The sequence below is a fragment of the Lagenorhynchus albirostris genome, chromosome 11, assembly GCF_949774975.1.
Source record: "Lagenorhynchus albirostris chromosome 11, mLagAlb1.1, whole genome shotgun sequence".
Taxonomy (NCBI): Eukaryota; Metazoa; Chordata; class Mammalia; order Artiodactyla; family Delphinidae; genus Lagenorhynchus; species Lagenorhynchus albirostris.
In genome coordinates this window covers 16,263,213-16,286,936 of record NC_083105.1, presented here as the reverse complement: position 1 = coordinate 16,286,936, position 23,724 = coordinate 16,263,213, and the positions used below count along the sequence as shown (strand labels likewise).

Below are 23,724 nucleotides of genomic sequence, written 5' to 3'. Positions count from 1 at the left end.
CCAGGAGATGCCCCACCCCGAGGTGGCCTCTTAAAATCCAGTCAAGCAACTTTTTTCCACCCAGCTCTCCCCAGTCCAAGTTTCCTGTTCTTTTGCAAACTGGAAGTATTTTGTAACCTCATTCAAAGTATTGTTGCCTAGCAACATGAATGACTCACTTGAGCGTCCCTCCCTGGGCTCTGGAAGCCAAGGGCACGTCTTTGGCAGGGGCTCCATTTGGCTGCTCCTAAATGGACAGACGCTTCTGTCACCTTAGTCTTGGCCTAAAAACTGTGACTCATCCACAGAGGAGATAGAACCACTTGTCAGCATAATAACAGTTTTGAAAAAGTTTCATTCTTTAAACAGCCTTGTGAAAAGTGTTTGGACCGTATCTGTGATGAAAATAGACCCAGCTTCTGAGAGTCGACCAGCCAGCCTAACGAGGAATTTAGCAGACAGTTTCCTCTTAATTCTCTGCCTGCAGAGGAGCTGGAATACATTAAGCACTTAGAGGGATCCCTGGGACAGAAGAAGGGCTCCAATTTACCCCTGGCTTTCCTCCCCTGTAGTTCATGGTACCCACAGTCTGCCTTCTTTTGTTCTTAGTTGATGTGCTATTTGTCTACAATGGATTTACAACTCCCACTGTGTTCTTAGCCATTAAAAAATGTAATTAGAGAGGGAGTTTTCCTTCAAACCATTTTTTTTTCAAATATATACCAAAACCATGTAAAAATGATTTATGGATTACCTGCTGTGTAAATTATTTGCATGCTAATAGCCACCTACATTTTTAAAAAGTAATTTTCAATTATACAAGTGATACATCCATGAATAATTTCCTCTTGTTGACAAATTATGGATAAGGCCCAAGTCATCTTTGACTGCCTTCTCCAGCCCCCATTCCTCTCTGGCTCCCATTGCTTTCAGTTTGGGGTTTATCTTTATAGACCTTTTTCATTCCAATCTCACTTTAATTCAAGCGGCATTTATGATGTGCCTGCCACATGCCAGACCAGGGATATTATAAGACAAAAAAATAGCCCTGACCCTTAGAAAGCCCACTGTCTAAGAAGGGAGAGAGAAATTCTCAAGTAACAGTAGTATGGGGTGATAGTGTAACAGTTGCTAGGAAAAGCCACAGAAAGGAGGTGACTTTAGCATCAGCATTGAAGTATGCTCTCGACTTGTGCAGAGATGAGGTGAGGTGGAAAGGCATTCTAGTAAGAGGAAACAATTTGGGCCAAGATATGGACATGGGACAGTGGGGACTTTGAGTTCTAGGTCAGGTCTGGCTGAAATGTGTGATTTTTGGGAGAAGTGTTTAGAGATAAGTTTCAGCAATATAGTTATCTGTATTCAATGGAGTGTATTTTCCTTAGTAAACTTCCTTATTTGTGAGATTTCTGTTTCCAAAGCCAGAGAACATCCTTGGAGCAGCATGGGCTGGGGCATGTCAGGCTTGTCCAGTACCATTTGTCCAATACCACTGCAGCTTCACTTATTTATGCATTTGCGTGCTTTTGTGAAGTCGTCTCAAATGCAGATACACTGAGGCACTGAAGCAGGAAGAATGGAGAAGGTGGCAGTGCCAGTGGGGTGGCCCTTCCTTAGTGACTCCAGATTGTTGCCCACATGGGGGGTGATCATATAATTTATTTTCCACCCCAGGACACTTTTGAGAGTGCTCTTTTTAATTATGCCAGGACAGCAGGTGTCAACTTTAACTGTCCTGTGAAAACTCGGATGTGTGCTCACCCTTGCCATGTGGCAGTTTGGGCCCCCAAGTTTGCCAGATCTGTAGATTTTTCAAGAAGAACCAAAACTTTGATTTTCTATGTGAAATCCCCTCGTTTTAAATGACTTCTATTTTTAAAAAACACTACGTGGACCAAACTGGCAGTGCCAGTTTACAAACTCAGCTTTAGGATACATAACTAAAATTATGGACGTTGAGTTTTTGTAAAAGATTCCCCACCCCACCCTGAAAATGCTATGCATGTTTTGTTAGCTAGCTATTACTGCATAACAAATCACCCCAAAACTCCATCTGTCATTGCTTACAAGTCTGTGGGGCAACTGGGTAGTTCTTTTGATCTTGCTGGACGCACACGTGCATTTGTGGTCAGCTGTGGCTTGGGTGGGTAGCTCTGCTGATCTTGCCTGGGCTCTCTCAGGTGCTTGGGAGTTGGTTGGCTACGGGTTGGTCTAGGATGGCCTAAGATGGAACAACTGGGCTTCCCTCAACATGGTCCCTCATCAGGCCCAGGCTTGTTTACATGGTGGTGGTAGGCAGAGAGAGTGGGTTCAAACAATGCCTCTTGAGCACGGAACTCACATACCAGCACTTCTGCCACATTCTGCATTGGCCAAAGCAAGTCGTAAGGCCATCCCTGCTCCAAGGCATGGGGAAACAGACTCCAGTCTTTGATGGGAAGAGCTGCAAGGCTGCTTTGGAAAGGGCACGAATATAGGGAGAGGTCAAGAACTGAGAATGTTGCCGCAATCCACATACCACAATTACTGTTCTCATTTTTCAAAATCACGTGCTTTAATAATGGGACAGATAAAGATGCCTTCTTTTTCCCCAGAAAAACGAATCCAGCTATACATGAAAAGCCTACTTTGTCTGCCAAACCCTCCAAAATGCATGCCTGCCGTGCCAGGAGGCCTCACTGTCGTTCAGCAGGAGCTAGAGGTGCTAGGCTCGCAATATGCAAGCATTGTGAATCTCAACAAACAAGTGTATGGACCATTTTATGCAAATATACTTCGAAAGCTGCTCTTTAGTGAGGAAGCCACGGGGAAGGCGGAAGCTTCATCATCTACTAACTAAAGAGGAACTGACATTGGATAAGAGATTGGAAGCCCAGCACTTAGGTACCCAGTCTGTTTCCATCGATGGCATTTCAGATGCGGCACGTTCTCAGTCCTGTCTGTGGCACAGCGTTAGCCCGAATCTGTATAATTCAGTAATATTAGCATTGCAAAGACATGCACGTTGTAATGACCCTGTTTGTGCACTATCTACAGGTCCAAAAGAGATGTTTTTAATGAACAGCAAGCAATTTGTAATTAATTATATTACCTATATAATACTTGTAAATGTTTTCTTAAGCATATATATCTGGCTTATTCATTCAACCTGTAAGGAGTTGTATTTCACATCAAATCTAATGATTTTTTTAACTTTGGTACAGCTTCTTAAAGGGTTGAAAGTTGTGAACATAACCAAGGGGATTGATGTTCTGAATAAACGATGTGAAGTAAGGGATAATCGTATTTTAAATGTACAATTAAATTTTATTAATGTGTAATAGAAGCTTACGTAGTATAAGTCCTCAAATTCTACAAATATACCAAATCACACTTTGTGATACCAATTGTCAGTATTTGTTTAGAATTTCAATGTATTAAATACATTTTAAAGCTACATACAAATTTTAGATAAAACCTCCCTTGTTCATTTAGTGAAAATAGAAACAAACCCTTTCTAAAATTTTATTCTAGAGGGTGGATTCTTCTCACTTATCCTGCTCTCTGAGGGAAACAGTTTTTGCACACATCTCTTTGTGAATGTCCCTGCATTTCTCAGGCCACTGATAAGGTTTATATAAGATTTTAATATTTTTACATAAGGCAGGAGTGGTTTGAATTGTTTTACTTGTAAGAAGAAAAATTGATAAAACAAGATCCCTATTCTCAGTGAAATTCATGTCTGAAAAAGAAACAGTTGAACTCTGGAATTTTTAACCATATAACGTGCTAGCAAACGCCTTCTGCGCTGATTAAATTCTTACCTGCTGTGACCAAGATGCTCTTCTAAGTATCATCATCATTTGCCACTCTTATGCATTGAATTAAACTTTGCCAAGCTGGCACTGGTTGTCAGGATTCTAGAGAAATCTGCATACTGTCCTGGAATTACATACTTCTTCCGAAATGTTAAGTAAAGCACTACCTTTTGGATGTACTCAGCCTGGAAAGTGCTTTATTTGCATGAAATGCATTTTGATTGTTTGGTTTTCTGAGGACTCATTTAACCTTAGTAATTTGATGGGGAAGAGTGGGTAGGAAGTAAAAAATAATGCTCCTTTCTTCCTCTCTTCCTCACCACGACCTTCACCATTATGGTGCTACCTAATTATTTGATAAAGTTCTAGGAAATGATTGTGTGAGTAAATTATCTCCGGTCTTTACATTTTGGAGGGATCTGCCAGAATTCGAGGAAATTTTGAAAGTCAGTTTTTTTTCCTCATGTGACCAATACATAAATCAGCCACTCTGTCCATTTGAGCAGCTGTGTATAAATGGAATTTTACTGAAGAGCACATCATTGGTCTCACCCATTGTTTCCCTCTTCCTGTATTTCCATTCTGCCTGTTTCCTATGCTTAGAAACCAAAAGGTGCTGTAGATTTTTGTTTTCATTTTCTCTTACGTTGAAGTAGTTTTCAACTGTGTTCACTTTGGGGCCTGGACAGCAGGGAGGGTGTGACATAGAAATGTAATGTGTAGCATAACTTTTTGTTGCTTTCTGAGGTGAACTGTATATTTAACCAGAAGACCAGGTGATACACTTTTTTATTATCAGATTGGAATCCATCTGGTATTCTTATATACTTGATTATACTGAGTTGCCAGCAGGAAAACAATGTGCAAACATTTTTTTAAAATGCATTTAAAATGAAGGGCATTCTGCCTTTTTTTTTTTTTTTAAAGTGACAAAGTAAATCTCAATGTCTGAAGTCTGGATTTAGGCAACTACATTTATTAGGATTTTAAAATCCTATCCCTTAGCGTGTTGTTTACTTGGTTTTTACTGAAATGTTTACTTCTACTTTTGAGAATTTTCTTAACATGGTCTTGTTTTGTAATGTCAATTTTATTAAACACCATACACACATTTTCATTCTTCTTCTGCTAAAACATGTATTGTGTGCGCTAGTCAAATTTTAAAGCATTAAAAATTATTTCAAGATAGCTGGTGTCTCTTTGTTTTCTAAACCACCTTTGGGTAACTCAGGGCTGGAATACTGCACAGTCTTTATTGCAGTTGTTTTAGAAGGATTCTTCTGCTGATCATCAGAGCCTCACAGACATCAGGTCATGTTCATTCATTCATTCAGTCAACAGATAGCTATTGAGCATCTACGGTGTGCCAAGAAGTATCCTAGATCTTTGATACATAGATGACTAGACAGACACTGTCCTGAAGAAGTTTGTAACCTAATAAGAAGGATAAACTTGTGAACAATTGCAATAAAGTGTAATTCGGGCAATAAAACACATACACGTGGTGTTAGAGGAAATACTGCCAGACTGTGTTTCGTGGAGGTCACCCTTGAGCTAAAGCATGAAGGGTAGGCAGGAACTTGCCAAGAAAGGGAAAGGCACAAGAGGCCAAGTGCACAGTGGGTACGACGGTGTGGAGAAATGGTAAGCCAAGGGTCCAGCCTATAGAAGAGGGGAAGTGATGAGAGGGGAAACAAGCAAGGTAAAAGGCTTCTGGGATGTCATGCTCAAAAGGGAGGGTTTTGTCCTGAAAGAGATAACCATTGAATCTTTTGAAACAGGAGAAGGTTACAAGCAATTTATGTTTTGGAAAGATTGCCCTGGCAAAGAACACTTGCTGTTGGTGCTAGAATATTCTGTGTTGTGTGCGTATGTGTATACGCATGAACACATGAACACATGGCACAAGAGTCCATGTAGAAATGGACTCTAGCTAACAGAAGCAGAAAGAGAGTTTATTGGAGAGGTTTAAGTACCTCATGGAATCTGTTTTACCTGGGGAATTAAGCTTGGAAGATGGGAAGAACCAAGGCAATGCAAGCATAGGACCTCAGCCAAGCTGGATTCAGAGATTGGTTTCTCAATTGTCCTTGCTGCTTTGCCTCATTTGCTCAAGATTTAAAGTCTCAGATATCAACATTCAGTTGGAAGAATCTCTATCAAGGGCCCAGGCTCTAATTTGCAGGGGATGAAACAAGACAGTAGCTGCCCCTTAGACTCCTGTGTTCCCACCAAGGTCACCCAACTAGGGATTTCTTCCAAAAAGGAAGGATCAGAAAGAGAAAAACAAATCCACTACCATGTGCACTCATGAGGTCTTTAAAACTTGAATGGGAGAAATGTGTGAAGACGTCCCCCAATCCAGTATCGCCTCTAAGAATGACACGAAAAGATGATTCCAGGAAGGGCATAGTCATTGAAGTCAACCTTTATTGGTGTGTGTAGATGAACTGCTGAGCAAAGCCTCAGAATAACCTTATTTCTCAAATTGTAGTTCAAAGTTTAGGGAAGGTTGGTGTGTGTGTCGCGGACCCTACTCCATTCAGCCACTTAGAGACCCAACTTCCATCCATCTTGTAACTCAGTAGTCCCTGAAACCTTCAGCGTCTCCTTAATCACTCAGAAGATAAGGGAAGAAAAGGATCACCCACTTCTACTCATGGTACATTGGGCAGAACTAACTAGATCGTTAGTTGATGACTAGATGGCTAGATGGTCATCTGGCCCCATCTAACTGCAAAGGAGTCAGGAAGATGTGCCCAGGAGAAAAGGCGGGTGTGGGTGTTGGGTATTGGTAAGCATTAGCAACAGTCTCCACCTCAGATCCCTCCAGTTTCCTTGAATAAGCTCTATGAATCATCTTTTTATGAAAATAAGTTTGTTTTTTAATGAACAACAGAACTTACTGGGTCCTTGCGTTAATGAAGTGCTGGGCATTGCCTAGTAGACCATGCAGGAATTACCTGATTCCGGCCCCCCCCCCACTTTGGCTATGCCACACGGCATGCAGGATCTTAGTTCCCCAACCGGGGATCGAATCCAAGACCCCTGCGTTGGAAGCGCAACGTCCTAACCACTGGACCACCAGGGAAGTCCCATGAAAATAAGTTTAAGGTCATGTGTCTGCTCTGATCTTTTAGTATTACTCCCAGAGCACTGTGTTGAGAGGATTTTGAAGCTAAATCCGGGACAAGCAGTAAAGAATTCTGTGGCTGATTGGCTAAGTATGCCATGGGCGTGGGGAGTGCCATCTTTCGTGCAACATATTTTTTTACTTGAATCCTTCTTAAAACTAAAATTCAGCCTGTTCTTCCTCTGATGATGTTAGGTACCAACATTTTCCACTCATTATTCAGTAAAAGTAGCATGGGACTGAGAGTCACAGGACCCGAGTTTGAATTCACTTCTGCTTCTTAGCTATATGACCTCAAGCCAATCTTTTAGTCTCCCTGAACATCCATTTCCTAACCTACCTGACTGCCTTGCAGAGCTATTGTGAGAATCAAATGAGATAATGTATTTGAAATTGTCTACAAACTCTAAAGCATAATGTGGACAGAATACATTACAATAGCTCATTTATTTGTCCTAAATCTCTTTCACACTTCAAGAGGTTTTAGTATTTTGAGAAGTGATGATTGAGTACTTAAGTACATAAGACCAAAAATTGTCAAATCATATCACAACCGTGGTTCATTAAGCCCAATATTGTCATTGGCAGAGAAACTCAAGGGTACATAGAAGGCTGCAGTTATTGTCCTTGCTGTCAGCTTCAAAGGATAGTGACACACCCAACATGCTCTAATTTCATTTAGTAAATCAGGTATGACTTTATCCTCCATGATTTAATCTAACCTTTTAGAACGTACATTTGTACTAGCAACTTGTACCCTCTTGTTCTCTGTTTTTCAAGTGAAGCTTTATCTTTTCATGTCTAAGCTTGGTATGTTAGCCTCGTTCAGCTTTCAAGGGAAAGGGACCTAGGGATTTATCGCAAGGCTTTATGAAGAAGAAAGGAAACCTAGTAATCTGTCCCAGCAGCTGCACTTGCTGGCATGGTAGGGAACCTGAATATAATTTTTTTCTTTCAGAATGTAGTAAAGTAATTACTTACCATATTATGGCCTAAGCACTTTATATAAATGATCTCATATAACTGCACAACCCGCTACAAGGCAGGCTCTATCATTTTTTTAAATTTTTAAAAATTTTTTGGCTGCGTTGGGTCTTCATTGCTGCGCGTGGGCTTTCTCTAGTTGACGCGAGTGGGTACTACTATTCATTGCGGTGCGTGGGCTTCTCATTGCGGTGGCTTCTCTTGTTGCAGAGCACGGGCTCTAGGTGCACGGGTTTCAGTAGTTGTGGCTCACAGGCTCTGGAGTGCAGGCTCAGTAGTTGTGGCGCACGGGCTTAGTTGCTCCGTGGCACGTGGGATCTTCCTGGACCAGGGATCGAACCCGTGTCCCGTGCACTGGCAGGCAGATTCTTAACCACTGCGCCACCAGCGAAGTCCCTGTAAGTTCACTTTAAATTAGGGATACCAATCCTTTCTCTTCTGCCAACTTGTATTTCTTTTTTTTTTTTTTTTTTTTTTTTTTGCGGTACGCGGGCCTCTCAATGTTGTGGCCTCTCCCGTTGCGGAGCACCGGCTCCGGACACGCAGGCCCAGCGGCCATGGCTCACGGGCCCAGCCGCCCTGCGGCATGTGGGATCCTCCCGAACCGGGGCACGAACCCGCGTCTACCTAGCATCGGCAGGCGGGCGCTCAACCACTGCGCCACCAGGGAAGCCCCAACTTGTATTTCTTGAAAACCATTCATGGTGATTTTTAACCATCTGTTCAGAAAATTTTAAATTTTCCGTGGAATCATAAACCTATGGCTAGAATTATATTATCCAATCTATGAATATTTTCCTTTATGATTTCTGACTATATTGCTATCCTTGAAGGTGGCCACAGCTCAGTGTTATGGATTTACTCACTTTATATTTTCTTCTAAGGTTTTGTTAACATTTAAATATTTAATCCGTATAGTATTTACTTAGATGTATTTTTTTTCTAAATGGCTAATCAGCAGCTCCAACATCAATTTTTGGATAAGCTATCTTTCCCCTGCTCTTTTAAAATGTCATCTTTTCATACTAAATTTCTGCTGGAATTTACTCCTGGATCTTCTGTCTAGCCCTTTTAGAATATAACACTATCTTAATTACTGTCCTGTTATGCTCTTCTCTCTAGGTAAGTTAACTCCTCCTCACTTCGTGGTCATTTTAATGATTGTATAATAGGCCATCACACGCATGTACCTTAATTTTTTAACCAATCCCCTCCTACTAGGCATTTGGTAAATTTCCTATTTTTTCCATACTATACAATGTGTAGTTTGGGCTTAAATTAAATGAATTCGATGCCTCGGTGGCTCAAGTTGTGCAAATTATCCATTTACCGTTTTCTTTGAATTATTTTTAAAATGAAAATACGCGTTGTTGGTCTTGATTGTGGGATAACTGCCAAAATCTGTCCGCTGGGGTTTAAGATTACCCAGGCGAGACTTCCGAGCGACACCAGGGGACGCAGTTTCCAAGCTCCGCCTCAGCCACATCCGGGTTCAACCCCAGGTTCTGACCGAGAGCAGGCGGAACCTTTCTTCCGCGACTTCGATTAAGTTGCGCGGCGGGGACTATTTAGGCCACCGCGCACCGCTCTCCACGGGTACAGCAGTTTGCCTGGAGCAGCGAAGGCGCGCGTGAGGGTTCTGTTTGCTCCTTCCTTTGTCGTGAACAGCATGGACGTGCTTGCGGAGGAGTTTGGGAACTTGACCCCGGAGCAGCTGGCCGCGCCGATCCCGACTGTAGAGGTGAGGGCAGGGCACGCGTAGAACGGAAGAGAGGCTGGCATGCGTCCCCGGGAGGCGTTGCCCCGAGAACTCTGGCCGCGGAGGGGGGCGGGCCGCGTCTTCCGCGCATGCTCAGGACTCCGCGCGTGCTTGGTGCTCCGCGCGAGTCCTCTCCAGAGCCGGCCACTGCTGTTCGTGCAGGGTGAAGCTGAGGAGACATGTCAGCCGCCGTGCAGACCCAGCGGCTCCGCGCACGGCTCTCGGGTTGGACGCATTCCAGTGTTCGTGTGTTATCAGGGGAGGACTGACTCTCGCCCACCTTGGGGGGACATATTGCATCTTTGACGGCTTATAAGGGATAATGAGGTCCAGGGAGCTTAGGCCACTTTGGTGAGGTCCCACAGCTGGCTGTGGTGGGAAAACCAGATCGTCTGAATCCCAGGCTAGTTATTTTTCCTTTTCACCGGGAACTCAAGTTTGGGCTGCAGGAGTATTTTAAACGCCGAGAAAATTTACTCCAAATTTTGCCTAGGTGTTTTCGGGGGGAGTAGCCCCGTAGCTTTCATCAGATTCTCAGCAGTTAAGGATAACTGCCCTACAGTGAGCTGCCTAATGAAGTTCAGATGTTGACGTAATTTTATTTTCTGGAAAGGTACATATAACTTCTCTGGGCCTCAAAATCTTAGTTGGCATGGGATGGGAAGTGGAGAAATAGTCAAGGGAGAGATTCAGGTAGAGGGAACAGGACACTGGAAGCCTGGAGGCAAGACCATCTGTTTTTAAGGAATTAAAACAAATCCAGTAGTACCGGAGTGGAGAAAAGTAGAGGAGAGATTTAAGGGTGACAGATAAGGACCCTGATTATGAAAGGTTTTGTTAGACATCTAAAGGAGGGCTGGGATGCCATTGACAAGTTTAAGGAGGAGAATGGCCGACAGGATCAGTAAATCTGTTTCTTTAATAATTATTCGGCAAATAAAGGAATTATAATCAGTCTGTTAGATTCAATCTGTGAGTGCCTGCAATACACTGCTGATCTTCATTGGACAATACTGGATTTTTAACTTTTTTTTTTATGTTGGAGTATAGTTGATCTGAATTTTTAGCTATTGAACCAGCATTTACTGAGCACGTATGTGCCAGCTCTGTTCAAGCCTAACGAGCATTATGTTATTTAATCATCTGAAGCAAGTAATATTTTTGCCCCATTTTGCCAATGAAGATTTTTAAGGCTCAGAGAGGTTAAGTAACTCACCCAGTTTCAGAAGGTTGTTAAATGGCTGATCTGTATTTTGGACCCTGGCAGTCAGACTCCAGAGCCCTCATCCTTAACTGCTGACTGGACTGCTTCTCCAGAGAGCTGAAGGAATAAGCCTAAAGGATTTCTGTGTCTTGTCTGAATTTGCACAGCTGTGAAGGGACCAGTACTACATTTCCAGTCTTCTGATTCAGGAATAACAGTTCCTTTTCCTGGCCCTCTGCATCCAATCCACCGTCCCATCTTAAGGGCCCCCAACTACAAAATGTACTCAATTCTGAAACTTCCTTTCTTCTGTTCTCCAAGTCTGAACCACTGTCATCTCTTATTTCCTAGGCTCCTGACTTGTCCCATTCCAACAGTCTGTTCTCTGCTCTGTAGCCAGAGCCATCAGTTTAAACAGGCAGATATGATCACGTTGCTCCCTTGGTTAAAATTCTTCAGTCTGCCCATTGCTCTCAGGGCAAAATCTAAAGTCCTTACCATACTTACATGAGTCCTTTTATCATTTTGGCCACTGCTTACTTCTCTAACTTGTTTCTCGCCCCCCCCCCCCAGATCTCCTCAAGATCTTTCTACTCTCCTCATATAGTCTTCTCTGATTTTTCTCGCATTCTTCTTTGTAGATTTACATACAGTAAGATGCATGAGTACTAAGTCTTCATTTACATTAGTTTTGACAGTTATGTATACCCAAATGACTAGCACCCCATACAAGATATAGAACATTTTCAGCATCCCGCAAAGTTCCCTTTTCAGTTTGTGCCGTACCACACCTTTTGATTTCTATCATCATAGATGAGTTTTGCCAGACTCAACTTCTTTTTTTTTTTAAGATTTGACTTTTTTTAGAGACGTTTCAGGTTCACAGCAAAATTGAGAGGAAGGTATAGAGATTTCTTACGTACCCCCTGCCCCCACCTACCTTTTTTCTTGAAAAATGTTTTTACTTGTTCCAGGTCGTCTGCCTCCCTCTCAGGCCATTCCTCAGTCTTCTTTGCTGGATGTGCTTTCTGCTCCTCATCTCTAAACGTTGGAGTGTTTTTGATCTCACTTCATGGAACTCTTCTCCACGTGATTTCCATCTGTTACACGGCTTTAACTACCCTCCATTTGCTGACCTCTCCCTGATTTAGATCTCCAGGCCACTCTCTTCCCAAGTTCCAGACCTATATTTGTTGTCTATTTGGCATCTCCAAATAGACAAATGGATATCTCAAACTTAACATGCCCCCAACCAAACTCCTGATGACCCCTGCACACCTAAACCTGCTACTCTGACAGCATCCAGACATCCAGCGTCCTCCTCATCTCCAGAAATGGCAACTCTAAGGTGTCTGTCTCAACTCTTCTTTCTCTCAGAGTCTCCATCTAATCTACTGTCAAGTCCTGTTGGCTCTAACTTCACATTGAGTTTCCTAGCCAACAGTTTCTCACTACCCGTATTGTTATCAGCCTGGAGTATTGCAGTGAACTCCTAAATGATCTCCCTCCTTCTAACCTTGCCTGTTCTCACCCCAGCAGCTAGAGTGATCCAGTTAAAATGAGTCACATCATCTTGTCACTCTTTTGCTCAAAACCTTCCAATGCTTCTCCTGTTACTCAAAGTAAAAAAGTTTACAGTTCTTGGGAAGTCTTACATGATCCTGGAGCCCTTACTCAGAAGCTGTGTATTCTTACTTAAGACTCAGTTCTACCCATTTGTCAGATTTCCCATTAACAGATTAGATACCATTCATGAAGAGTCTTATCATGGTAGGCTGTTTACGACCTCAGGAAGGTGTGAAGAGCAGGCCTAAGAGCTCAAGAAGTGTGGCAGTTTGCAACCATTTAAAGTAGGAGATGGACACCATGTGATATCCTTCTGCAGCCTGAGCTCTGACCAGGCACTAGTTGAGAAAAAATAAGGGGGAGAAAGAACTCCCTTTGGGTTGAGAGACCTAGCTTCCACACCAGCCTCTCTGAAACTTACTCACCCTTCCTAAGACTGGCAAACCCTGCTTACTCAGGAAGTGTCATGAGAATAAAATAAAGATAAAAAGTACTTGGAATCTTGAGTCACCAAGAAGAGGTTAAAGTATATTCTATTTAAGAAATCTGTGGTTTATATATACTTGTGTGTGTACATGTTTGTATACATGTACATACACAGCACATATATGATTTCCATAAAAGTGGTTGCAATGTAAAAATTGTTCGTTTTCATTTACTTTCTTTTGCTTCCTGTGATGAAGTGAGTCATTTTGGGTACATTAAAGTAACTTCTCATGAAAATATTGTGATTGCTAGCACAGAGTTCTGATACTTTTATTGTTCTGATTCACAGGAAAAATGGCGGCTGCTTCCAGCATTTTTAAAGGTAATTAATATTTAATAATAATTAGTTGTTTTTCCAATGAAGAGTGAAGAAATAAGCCTTTTTTAAAATTAATCTTTTTTCACCAACATTTTTTGACTTTGTACAACTGTGTGCTTTTCTAGGTTTTAGAAGTACAAGAAATTATAAGGCAGTATCCCTGTCTATAAAATACTAGTTAGGGGATTGCTAATCTAATTTTAGAGATAGGAAGTAGTATACGTTGTAGCATGGCACATGAATAATACAAACCAAAGTGCTGTTGGCAAGAGTGATGCCACAAGTGGTCAGAGAGGGCCTCCCAAAGGAGGTGAGATGTAAGCCACATCTTAAGAGGAAAGGAATTAACTGAGCTGAAAGGTAGGATGCAGGGAGCATGGCTTAATAAAGGTGCTCAGGAGGAGCCTTCACGGGGTCTGTAGGAAACAGAGTCCAGTCTGCTTGGCTGGAATGGGTGAGTGGCTAGACAGAGGAACTACAGATTATACGATTCCTATTATTATTGAATTTCAGTTTTAAAGAGCTTATGCTGAGTAGTAGCAGGTTCCACAATGATAGACCACTTGACACACAGTAGGATGGTTATAGTCAAAAAAAGACAGTAGCAAGTGTTGATGAGGATGTGGAGCAATCAGAATCCTAACGCTCTACTGATGGGAATGTAGAATGTTGCAGCCGCTTTGGAAAGCAGCCTGGCAGTTCATCAAATGGTTAAACATAGTTACTGTCTGATCCTGCGTTTCTACTCCTAGGTATTTACTCAAGATAAATGAAAACGTGTCCATGCAAAAACTTGTACACAGATGTTCATAGCAGCATTATTCATAATAGCCAAAAAGTGTAAACTCACATGAACACCAGCTAATGGATGGATAAATAAAATATGGTCTATCCATACAATGGAATAGTATCTGGCAATAAAAAGAAATCAAGTGCTGACATATGCTACAACATGGATGAATCTTGGAAGCATCTCGCTAAGTGAAAGAATGAAGACTTGAAAAATGAGTAGAGTTTTGTCCAACTTAGTTTTCTGTTAATAGGCAGAAGGGAGAGTGCTGGGAGATGAAGCTGGGAAGCTGTCAGGGCCAGATTTCTGACCAGATTTTATGGTTAAGGAGTTTGATGTGAAGGATTTTGGCTTTTCTTCTAACAGCAATAGGAAGCTCTTGAAGAAGTTTTAAGTAACCAAAAATGAAATAAAATGATAGTAAGGTCAAGGGAAGTTTTTTTTTTGTTGTTGTTTTTAATTATGACTTTTTTCTTTTTCAAAGGGAACTATATATGTATATATATATGTATATATATATATATATACATATATATATATATATACACACACACACATACACACATACGCATAAGCAGAGGAGAAGGGGTAGGATTTGTGATTCAAAAAAGAGGAGACAGTTGGTGGTATGTGGTCCAAGAAGAGGTTGTCTACTACATATTGGCATTTTCCATTGGCACTTGCCATCTACCTCTACAAGAATTAAATCATGTGCTGCTACAGCTGCTGACTTTCAACACCTGCTGAAAGGAGTTCAGGGTGGAGAGCAGAAATGAGGCACTGTGTGCTCTGGGAAAAACTGGCAAAACAGGTCTTCAGATAGTTAGATATATATATTTTAAATTTTATTTTATTTATTTTTATTTTTGGCTGCGTTGGGTCTTCGTTGCTGTGCACGGGCTTTCTCTAGTTGTGGTCAGCGGGGGCTACTCTTTGTTGTGGTGCACGGGCTTCTCACTGTGGTGTCTTCTCTTGTTGCGGAGCACGGGCTCTAGGCACACGGGCTTCAGTGGTTGTGGCGCACGGGCTTAGTTCTTCTGCGGCATGTGGGATCTTCCCGGACCAGGGCTCGAACCCGTGTCCTCTGCCTTGGCAGGCAGATTCTTAACCACTGCGCCACTAGGGAAGCCCAATAGTTAGATATTTTCAGGAGCCAATTTTATGAGCCCAATTCTTGCATCTCCTCGTATCTAGAAAAGCACTAAAATCCTTCATGGTGACGTCTGCGCCTCGTGACTAGCAGTAACCTTCACGAGAGTAGCAGAAACCTTCTGCGAAGAATGTGTGCTTGATTGCATATGCTCCCCCTGCACCAAAATCACATGTATACTGACCTTCCCCGCTGCGTCTTTGGAGAAGTTTCTCAGAGCTATCTGGGATGCTGTCTCCTGGCTGTAGTCCTCATTTTGCCCCAAATAAAACTTAACTCGCAACTCTCATGTTGTGCATGTTTTTTAACTCGACAGTTACTATGGCAACCTTGAAGGGACTCGAACCTTCAATCTTCTGAACTGTCGGCTAGAGTATTAGTGCTTAGATGGCAGGTGCCAATGGAAAATGCCACTTTGTAGTTGACAAGGTAGAGAACTTAACAGAGACATGAGACTACAGCTATTTCATTCATTTAAAGTTGGGGTTCTCTTTTACTCAGACCACCTTGAAATATATTTGTCCAAGAACAAAAATGTAAAGATTTTTAATATGTAACTGAAGACAGGAACTTGAAGCCTGTGAGGCTGCAGTGCTGTGGGCAGGTGGAATCAAGACTTGGAATGTTAGGTTGGGGTGACAGCAGTGAAGAGGGACTCCTGTAAGTCCCTCTTAGTTTTGCACAAGTACCAAATGGGGTGTGCTTGACTTAATAGCATTCTTTTGTGAACATAAACAATTACCTTTTGAGTTCTAGTTGATCAGCCTGTAACGTGACCTTGTTTTTTAATAGCAGTGGTAAAATATCCAGAGTGAGGGAGGTACGTAGTCGCCCCACTGTACACTGGTCAGGCTGTGGAGGATTAACATCCATGTGATGACAGCGTGGAGCCCACTCAGGAGCGGTTCATGGGCTGCTGAGGGGTCTGGAAGGCATGCCTGCGAGAAATAGGGGAAGTGCCTGTTCAGCCTGGAAGTGAGAACGTGAAAGAGAGATGTGATCACTCAACAGACTGAGGTAGAGCAGGCATTTTCTCCAGAAAAGACAGTTAAGCCCCAGGGGTGGAAACTGTGGGAAGGCAGACTGCAGATCATTATAAGGGTGAATTTTTCCCCTAACAATCAGAACTATTTTATAATAGGATGGCTGCTTTGTAAGCCAGTGAGATCCTGAATAAGGAGGTGGAATTAAAGCAAAGGCCCTGTGATTATCTGTCTGTTGAGAGTGTTCTAGAAATGTTGAACTAATTGTGTTTGAAGATTAATGTAAAATGATGAACATTACAGTCCTTTAAGTCCTAAGACTGGATTCTATGTGTTTATCATTTCAGTGTTTTTCATAGCGCTTTGTGCAGCCATACTGACTTCTGAGATGAAAGGAAGTCGCTGCCAGCTGGTCGATCTTAGGTCCCTGATGTTCACTCTGCTTCCAATTTTAAATGCAATTATTTTTGGTTTTCTTAATAGAGATCCTTGTTTTTTCCCTTCATTCTTCTAAAAGTGATATGAAAGACAGATATGTGGAAATCATAAAACTGCTTACATAGGAGCAAGACAAGAAAGAAAATAGACGTTGTTTGAGGGTTGAAGAGATGATGCTCAACTGCTGTATTTGTTTCTGGGATTTTTTTTGTAAATTCAAAGCATGTAGGGAAAATCCTGCCTTATTTGTTAGCTCATGGGGAGTCATTAGGTATATTCAGGTACTCATATCTTGAATTCCAAAGGTCAGACTGTTTTTCAGGGAGGAAAATTTGAGGGTGTTCTAGTAAGATGGAGGAGAGATGGAGTGAGGACACATAAATGTAAAGCTTTGCTAAGTAAAATTCATGGATTTTTTTTCTCACTTTGGTTTTGAGGAAAATTTATGGATCAGGTGAGATCCATTGTGTAATCTGCTATTTTGTTGCTAACCTACTTTTTACTTTTTATCTGTTTAGGTGAAAGGCCTTGTGAAACAGCATATAGATTCATTTAACTATTTCATTAATGTAGAGGTAAGCATCAGATCTTGGAAAAGGATATGGTTAAGAATTAACTGGAAGCCAGAGTCTTTCCTCATGTTACTCTTTCCCCTGCAGATAAAGAAAATAATGAAAGCCAACGAAAAGGTTACGAGTGATGCTGACCCCATGTGGTACTTAAAGTAAGGAAGCAACTACTCTTAATTTGCTATTTTGATTATGTCTAACATTTTTTATAGTGAATGTAGTTGCTGTCAAAACTCTTTTAACATAATTCTCCTTTTATCTGTTTGATAGGAAGATATTTATCAAATGCTTAATTTTTAATTGGTAAGCTAAGGATAACAGGTAGTTATGAGTGAAAAGTTACTGAAACTATTAGGTTTAAACTTTTTTAAAAACAATTTTAGAGGAAAATTACAAAAAGAGGACAAGGAGTTCTCATGTTACACTTCACCCAGTTTATACTAATATTAACATCTTATGTAGTCATAGCATAATTAGCAAAACTAGGAAATTAGCACTGATACAATACTGTTGACTAATCTACAAATCTTAGTTTTCCCACTAATGTCCATTTTCTGGTCCAGGATTCAATCCAGGACCTGCATTATGTTCAGATGTCATATGTCTCCTTCATCCTCTCCAATCTATGACAGTTCCTCAAGCTCTCTTGGTCTTTCATGACCTTGACACTTTTGAAGAATTCTGGTCAGTCGTTTTGTAGAAAGTCCTTGATTCGGGTTTGTGCGGTATTTGCTTGTGGCTACATTGGGTTATGCCTTTTTGGCCAGAATACCACAGAAGCGATGCTTCATGTCATTCTCACTGTACCATATCAGGGGGTACAGATGTCAGTATATTTAACGGCTGGTGATTTTAACTTTGTTCACTTGATTAAGATGGTATCTTCCAGGTTTCTCTACTGTGAAGTTACTAATTTTTCCTTCAGTAATTAATCACTATCTTATAAGGTGATCCTTCGAGACTATGCAAATATCTTATTTCTCATTGCACTTTACCCACTACCTTTAGCATGCATTGATGATTGTTGTAGCAGTTACCTACAACAGTAATTGCTGTGGTGTTTACCTATTGGCAAGTCTCTATTTCCATCATTCTTTCTACATTAATATTAGAATTCTACTGTGAGGAAGAGCTTTTTCTTCCCCTCATTTGCTCTCTATCTGTAATTTTATTTATATTAATATGAACTCATGGATGTTTATTTTATTCTATGCATCATAATCCAGTACTGTCATTGTTTTATTTCTCAAATGGTCCCAGATTTGGCCATAGGGAGATTCATCAAGTTGACTGCTGCATCCTTTCAACATGCCCCTGTGAATTTTCGAGCACTCCCCTACTTTCTGGTACCATGAGATGTGGTTCATCTAGTATTTTTCCTGTCCCAGCCTGGAATCAGTCATTTCTCCAGGGAGCTTTAGTCTCTTTTATTGGAGAGTAGTGTTTAGACACCAAGATATGGGTACTAAAGTCTCAGTAGACAGAGCTATATTTACTTACTTATTCAGTCCTAGGATATACATAAAGTAGTTTCAGAATTGTTAATTCATCACTCTGTGAGAATAAAATTTACTAATACTTGTATACTGCTTTTCTGTCTTTGCTGTATCCAATCAAAATACTGTTTTCTAAAGTTACTCAGGTTAGTTATTTTCTTTCTTACCTTTTCAGTGCCATTATATTATTCATTTGTAGTGCAGTAAGGTTTGTATGCCATTTTGGGTATGTGAGACATTATTATGGTTGTAAGAGTTAGACCTATAGAAAAAAGTCTATTCAGAAAATTGTCCCTCCCCTTCCAGTTCTTCCCACCGTGTTCCCAGTGCTCCCTGTAGGTAACCCGTCTCTTTAGTTTCTGCTTTCTTCTTCCTGTTTCTTTTGCACAAATGAGCACATATATTTTTTCCTCCGTATCCTTTCTTATGAGAATGGTAGTGCACTATAGCTACTCTTTTGCATTTGCTTTTTTCCTTAAGTATCATTTGTAGGGAGCTATAGTTTCAATATTTTTGTAAAGAGATTTACAGTATTTTTTTTAAAGATAACTTGATAACATTTTCTCTCCTTTGTAAACTGTGTGTTCTATGACTTTAAGATCTCCAATTATAATTTGTTAATTTGTCATCCTCTGCAAGATAAGCATTTGTCGAAGGGCAATCTTGTATTCGGGAGGAAAATAGCGTGATTGTTTATATGTTCTTTGAAGAACTGTAATTGGTTCTGGAATAACTTGCTTTTCAGATATCTTAATATCTATGTCGGGCTTCCTGATGTTGAAGAAAGCTTCAATGTAACTAGACCAGTGTCCCCTCATGAGGTAATTATCAACCTTAATTTAATTGGATTTGTTTGGTTTAACTGGAAGAGTCAGTGCCCTTAAAATATATTCTTAAAAAATGATTTAGCCGGGCGCGGTGGCGCGTGCCTGTAGTCCCAGCTACTCGGGAGGCTGAGGCAGGAGGATCGCTTGAGCCCAGGAGTTCTGGGCTGTAGTGCGCTATGCCGATCGGGTGTCCGCACTAAGTTCGGCATCAATATGGTGACCTCCCGGGAGCGGGGGACCACCAGGTTGCCTAAGGAGGGGTGAACCGGCCCAGGTCGGAAACGGAGCAGGTCAAAACTCCCGTGCTGATCAGTAGTGGGATCGCGCCTGTGAATAGCCACTGCACTCCAGCCTGGGCAACATAGCGAGACCCCGTCTCTTATAAAAAAAAAAAAAAAAATGATTTAAAAATGGGAAAAAATCTCTTATGAGACAAGATAACCAAAATAAATAAGCACCTGTATAATACCATACTGTATTAGGAAACAGTTTTGTATTAGTTGGTTTATCATTTAATCCTAGTTAACTTGCACTGTTAGGTCACTGTGTCTTTTTTATGTCCTGTTTCTGAGTTTTTTCATGGTCTCTCCACCCCCGCTCCTTGCTGACCACTGGTGTCTGGTGCGGTGTGCTGTTCCTGCAGGGGTTTCTCGCTTAGCGCGTATTTTGAGAGTCAGCAGGCCTTGCGTTTGCAGAGGGACTGAGGACAAGGAACTCACGGTCTAGCAGAAGAGGCAGAGGAGAAGAAAATGTAAATGCCAGGGTTTTAAAAGAGCTACAGGCAACGGCTTTTAGAACAGCCCTGTTTATTGGCTTTTAACGGATTCTAGATTTCTCTTCAAATTCTTCCACTTAGTGTCTATAATTGGGCATTGATTCAGGAAGGAAAATGATTTTTGTAGATTTTTCTGGTTTGTATTAATGTAAAGCTAAAATAGCAATTAGGGAACATAGCACAGGAATCTTCAGTAAAGAACAAGTAAGGTGTTAGAGTGCTATGGTTGTTGTCTAAGCAAGGTGAAATAGGACGTGTGATCAAGTAACCAGATATTTTATATAGGTAATTTTGGTATTAATCACCGAGTATTGATTGAACATTTATTTTGTGCTGCAAAATTGGAAGATACAAAAGAAATAAGACATAATATCTTTGCTCAAGTTCATACTCTTATGGATTAAAATAACAAAACAAATGAAACAGAGACACCAGGGTTTGCAGCCTAGATGATAGGTAAGGCGAATATGTGACGTTGGACTGAACAGGGAGTAGTGAGGACTGGATGTTGGAAACTGTGCGCCCCGATTTGGCTTTCCCCACCTCCGCTTTCCATTTGGCGAGAACTTTCCAATTTTTCAAGAACTAAACAGCCAATTAACAATCTCCAAGTCACCTTCTAAACTAGTATATTACTGGGTTCAGAGAAGGGATAAGACGAAGAATTCGAAGTAGTTCAAGAAGGCTGAAGCCACAATTGTCATTATAATAATTATTCCTGATGTTGAAGAAAACACATGGGTATTACTGCAATTAAAGAAAGAGGGTGCAAAGATTTCTTGGAGGGTATTGACTCTTAGATGGGGAGCGTGGGAGAGCAGGTGGATGGGCAGTCATGGGACCCACAGCAGGACTGGGGGTGCAGGTACTGCAGGCTCTACCCACACAGCCCTATTCCTGTTGATAAGAGAGAGTTCGAGGGGGACAGAGGGGGCCCCAGAGGTAGTTTGGGGCCCCATGTTTACCACTTCTGTCAAATTTCATTTCCATTTGAAGGGATGAGTTTGTTAAGACCCATGAATATCTGCCTATCATGGGTGTTACATTAGTTTTATTAACAAAAATGAGATAATATTTATATAGTACTCTGTACCAGGCACCATTCTAAAAATATATACTCATACTCTTGGGAATTAAAATTATTCACATTCCCGTTTTACATATGAGGAGACTGAGATGCAGAAAGGTTATTTAAGACTTAATTGGTAGAGCCGGGATTTGAGCACAGAAAATAGAGTCCACACTCTGATCATCATGCCACCCTACCTTTGGTCAGGCCTGCAGGAGGCTTGATATAATTAAATATAAGGTAATATACTGGTCAATAATAGGACTATATAGTATTTTAAAATCCTAGGCACTGTTAGGCTAGAAAAAGTTTGTATCTGTCTTTGGTGCAGTAAAAGCCAGAGAGAGGATTCAGCATCATGAATTGTATGGTTGAGGTTCAGAGAAATTCTCTTTTTGAGACTGCAAGGCACCTGAGGACCATCAATATAATGGAGAAGTCATTGGAAGATTTTGATGGGGTTTCCTGATCATGGCCCAGGCAAGGGCTTCTCTTAGTGAGTCATCACCACGTGAAAGTAAAGCGCGCACCAACAACTTCTAAAGTTCCACAAGTGACTCAGAAATTGTTAGAATGATGTGTTGAGTGATTCATGCTCTGACATATCCCTTGGAAAGGAATTTTGTGATATAGTTTAGTTTGTTTGGAGAATAAAAGGAAATACAGTTTAATTCTTTTAGTTTGTGCGTGTACATACTTTAGTTATTGTTATACTGGTTGTTAACTATTTTGAATAAAGCAGCCATATTGATGACTCTCCAAGGACCCAGTTTGCAAAGGATGATCTAATGGCTTCAGAGATATGGGAGCAGACTGGTGATGGCATCAGATCAGTGAGAAGAAAATCAGTACCGACTTATTGTCCCATTTCTGGGCTGGCAGGGGTGGGGATGCTGTGGCAGTGTCTAGATCCATGGCTGGCATCATCCCCTCATGGAGAAGGTAAGCTTGTAATTCCCAGTGCCCTTAAGGCAGCACAGGGGCAGCTGTGTTCCATGGAGGGATCAGAGTCCAGCATGGGCCATACTTCTACTCGAGAAGAGCTCTTTGAGGCTGCCAGGATCCTTTCTTTTCCAGAGAGGAGGAGCCATGATTGTCTGATTCTCTTTCAGTGCCGGTTGCGGGACATGACGTACTCCGCCCCCATCACAGTGGATATTGAATACACCCGAGGCAGCCAGAGGATCATCCGCAACGCCTTACCCATTGGCAGGTGAGGACTGACACCTCCTGGAGCCTCGCTGCCAGCATTGCGGCCCTGTGAGGTGATCGCGAGCACGTACTAATGCTCTTCTTGCCCTATTTCCTCATCTGAAAAATGGGGGAGTTGGAGCCTACTTCACGGGGTTATCTTATGGGTCCAGCGAGTCAGCACATGTACAGCACTTGGAGCAGCATCCGTCACGTTGTTGTGGTTGTTATATTTAAATCGTGAAACCTTTTCTATAAAGCTAAGGAAATTGCTTCCATTTCCTCCTGTAACTCCAGGCTGTTAGGGAAACATTGGGTAAGATAGCATTTCACTGAACGCTCCTGGGCTGGTCTTCTCCGTGGATTCTTACATATTTTGAGTTTTCCTGGAAGAATGAGTGTTTATAACAGTATTTAAGGCAGAAGTTATTTATTTGCCCAGAACAAGTTTGGAAATAATAGATAGCATCAGCTAGCATTTTTGCTGCCTGCTTTTCCTAATTAGGGAAATATATTGATTCTCCTGTAGAAATGGACAGAATCCACAATATTTAATAATGAGTTTAATAATGATGTTGGACTTTAAACTTAGTGCAAATAATTACCGCTCAAGTGTTCCGCCCCCCTTCAAAAGTGCTAAGAGTTTAATAAACATCCATTTGTTCATTAAATATGCACCAGCTAACTGTCATTGTCTGCGCTCTGCTGGGTCCTCAGGTAAGTAGAAGACACTTAAGACATGGCTTGTTTGGCTACATTCTCCTCATTCTTCACTTAGGAAAAGAAGTAGGGATATTAAAATGTTAATCTTTGTCTTAGCACGACTGTTTATCAGTGTTAAGATCAGAGCTTCTCTCTTTCTTATAAATGGACCATACTTGTGTCCAGTTAAATCTTGGACTGTTGCTAAATGATTATCCAGTTTGAGTATTGTGAAAGAAAGGCAGGAGATACTGGAGCAAACCAGAAATACATTTAGGGTTTAGATTCTGAGTTAAAGAGGGGCAGGGAAGGATGGGCATGTAACTGGTATTTGTTGAATACCTACCAGGTGCCAGGTCCTGTGATAGGTGATTTCATTTGTTAGTCCTGCATTCTGAAAAACGACCTCTGTTAATTAGACTGCTTATATGTACCATGCACTACCATTGGAAACATTATCTCATTTAATGGTTTTTTTTGAACTAAAAAGTTTTTAGTTTAATCCAA

The 23,724-nt window shown here is 41.3% G+C and overlaps 2 protein-coding genes across 9 annotated transcripts in view; both read left to right on the top strand.

Annotated features, from left to right (window-relative positions):
- The window catches only part of TCP11L2 (t-complex 11 like 2), a 41,423-nt gene extending 36,459 nt beyond the window's left edge, over positions 1-4,964 (top strand). Inside the window, exon 10 of the mRNA XM_060165138.1 lies at positions 2,574-4,964. Coding sequence (XP_060021121.1) covers positions 2,574-2,818 — 245 coding nt within the window. The 3' untranslated portion in view covers positions 2,819-4,964. The remainder of the gene's footprint in view (positions 1-2,573) is intronic.
- Positions 4,965-9,417: 4,453 nt separating this feature from the next.
- Positions 9,418-23,724, top strand: part of POLR3B (RNA polymerase III subunit B) — a 160,114-nt gene continuing 145,807 nt past the window's right edge. For 7 of the 8 annotated variants that reach the window (XR_009543296.1, XM_060164839.1, XM_060164840.1 and 4 more), the window contains exons 1-6: positions 9,418-9,634; positions 13,198-13,230; positions 17,107-17,163; positions 17,248-17,312; positions 19,399-19,474; positions 22,437-22,537. Coding sequence is in view for 7 of the 8 variants with exons in the window: in XM_060164839.1 (XP_060020822.1) it covers positions 9,563-9,634; positions 13,198-13,230; positions 17,107-17,163; positions 17,248-17,312; positions 19,399-19,474; positions 22,437-22,537 (404 nt within the window). In the remaining variant the exon portion in view is untranslated. Of the gene's footprint in view, positions 9,635-9,765; positions 9,878-13,197; positions 13,231-17,106; positions 17,164-17,247; positions 17,313-19,398; positions 19,475-22,436; positions 22,538-23,724 lie in introns of those variants that run through there. The other variant, XM_060164841.1, reaches the window with a different exon arrangement.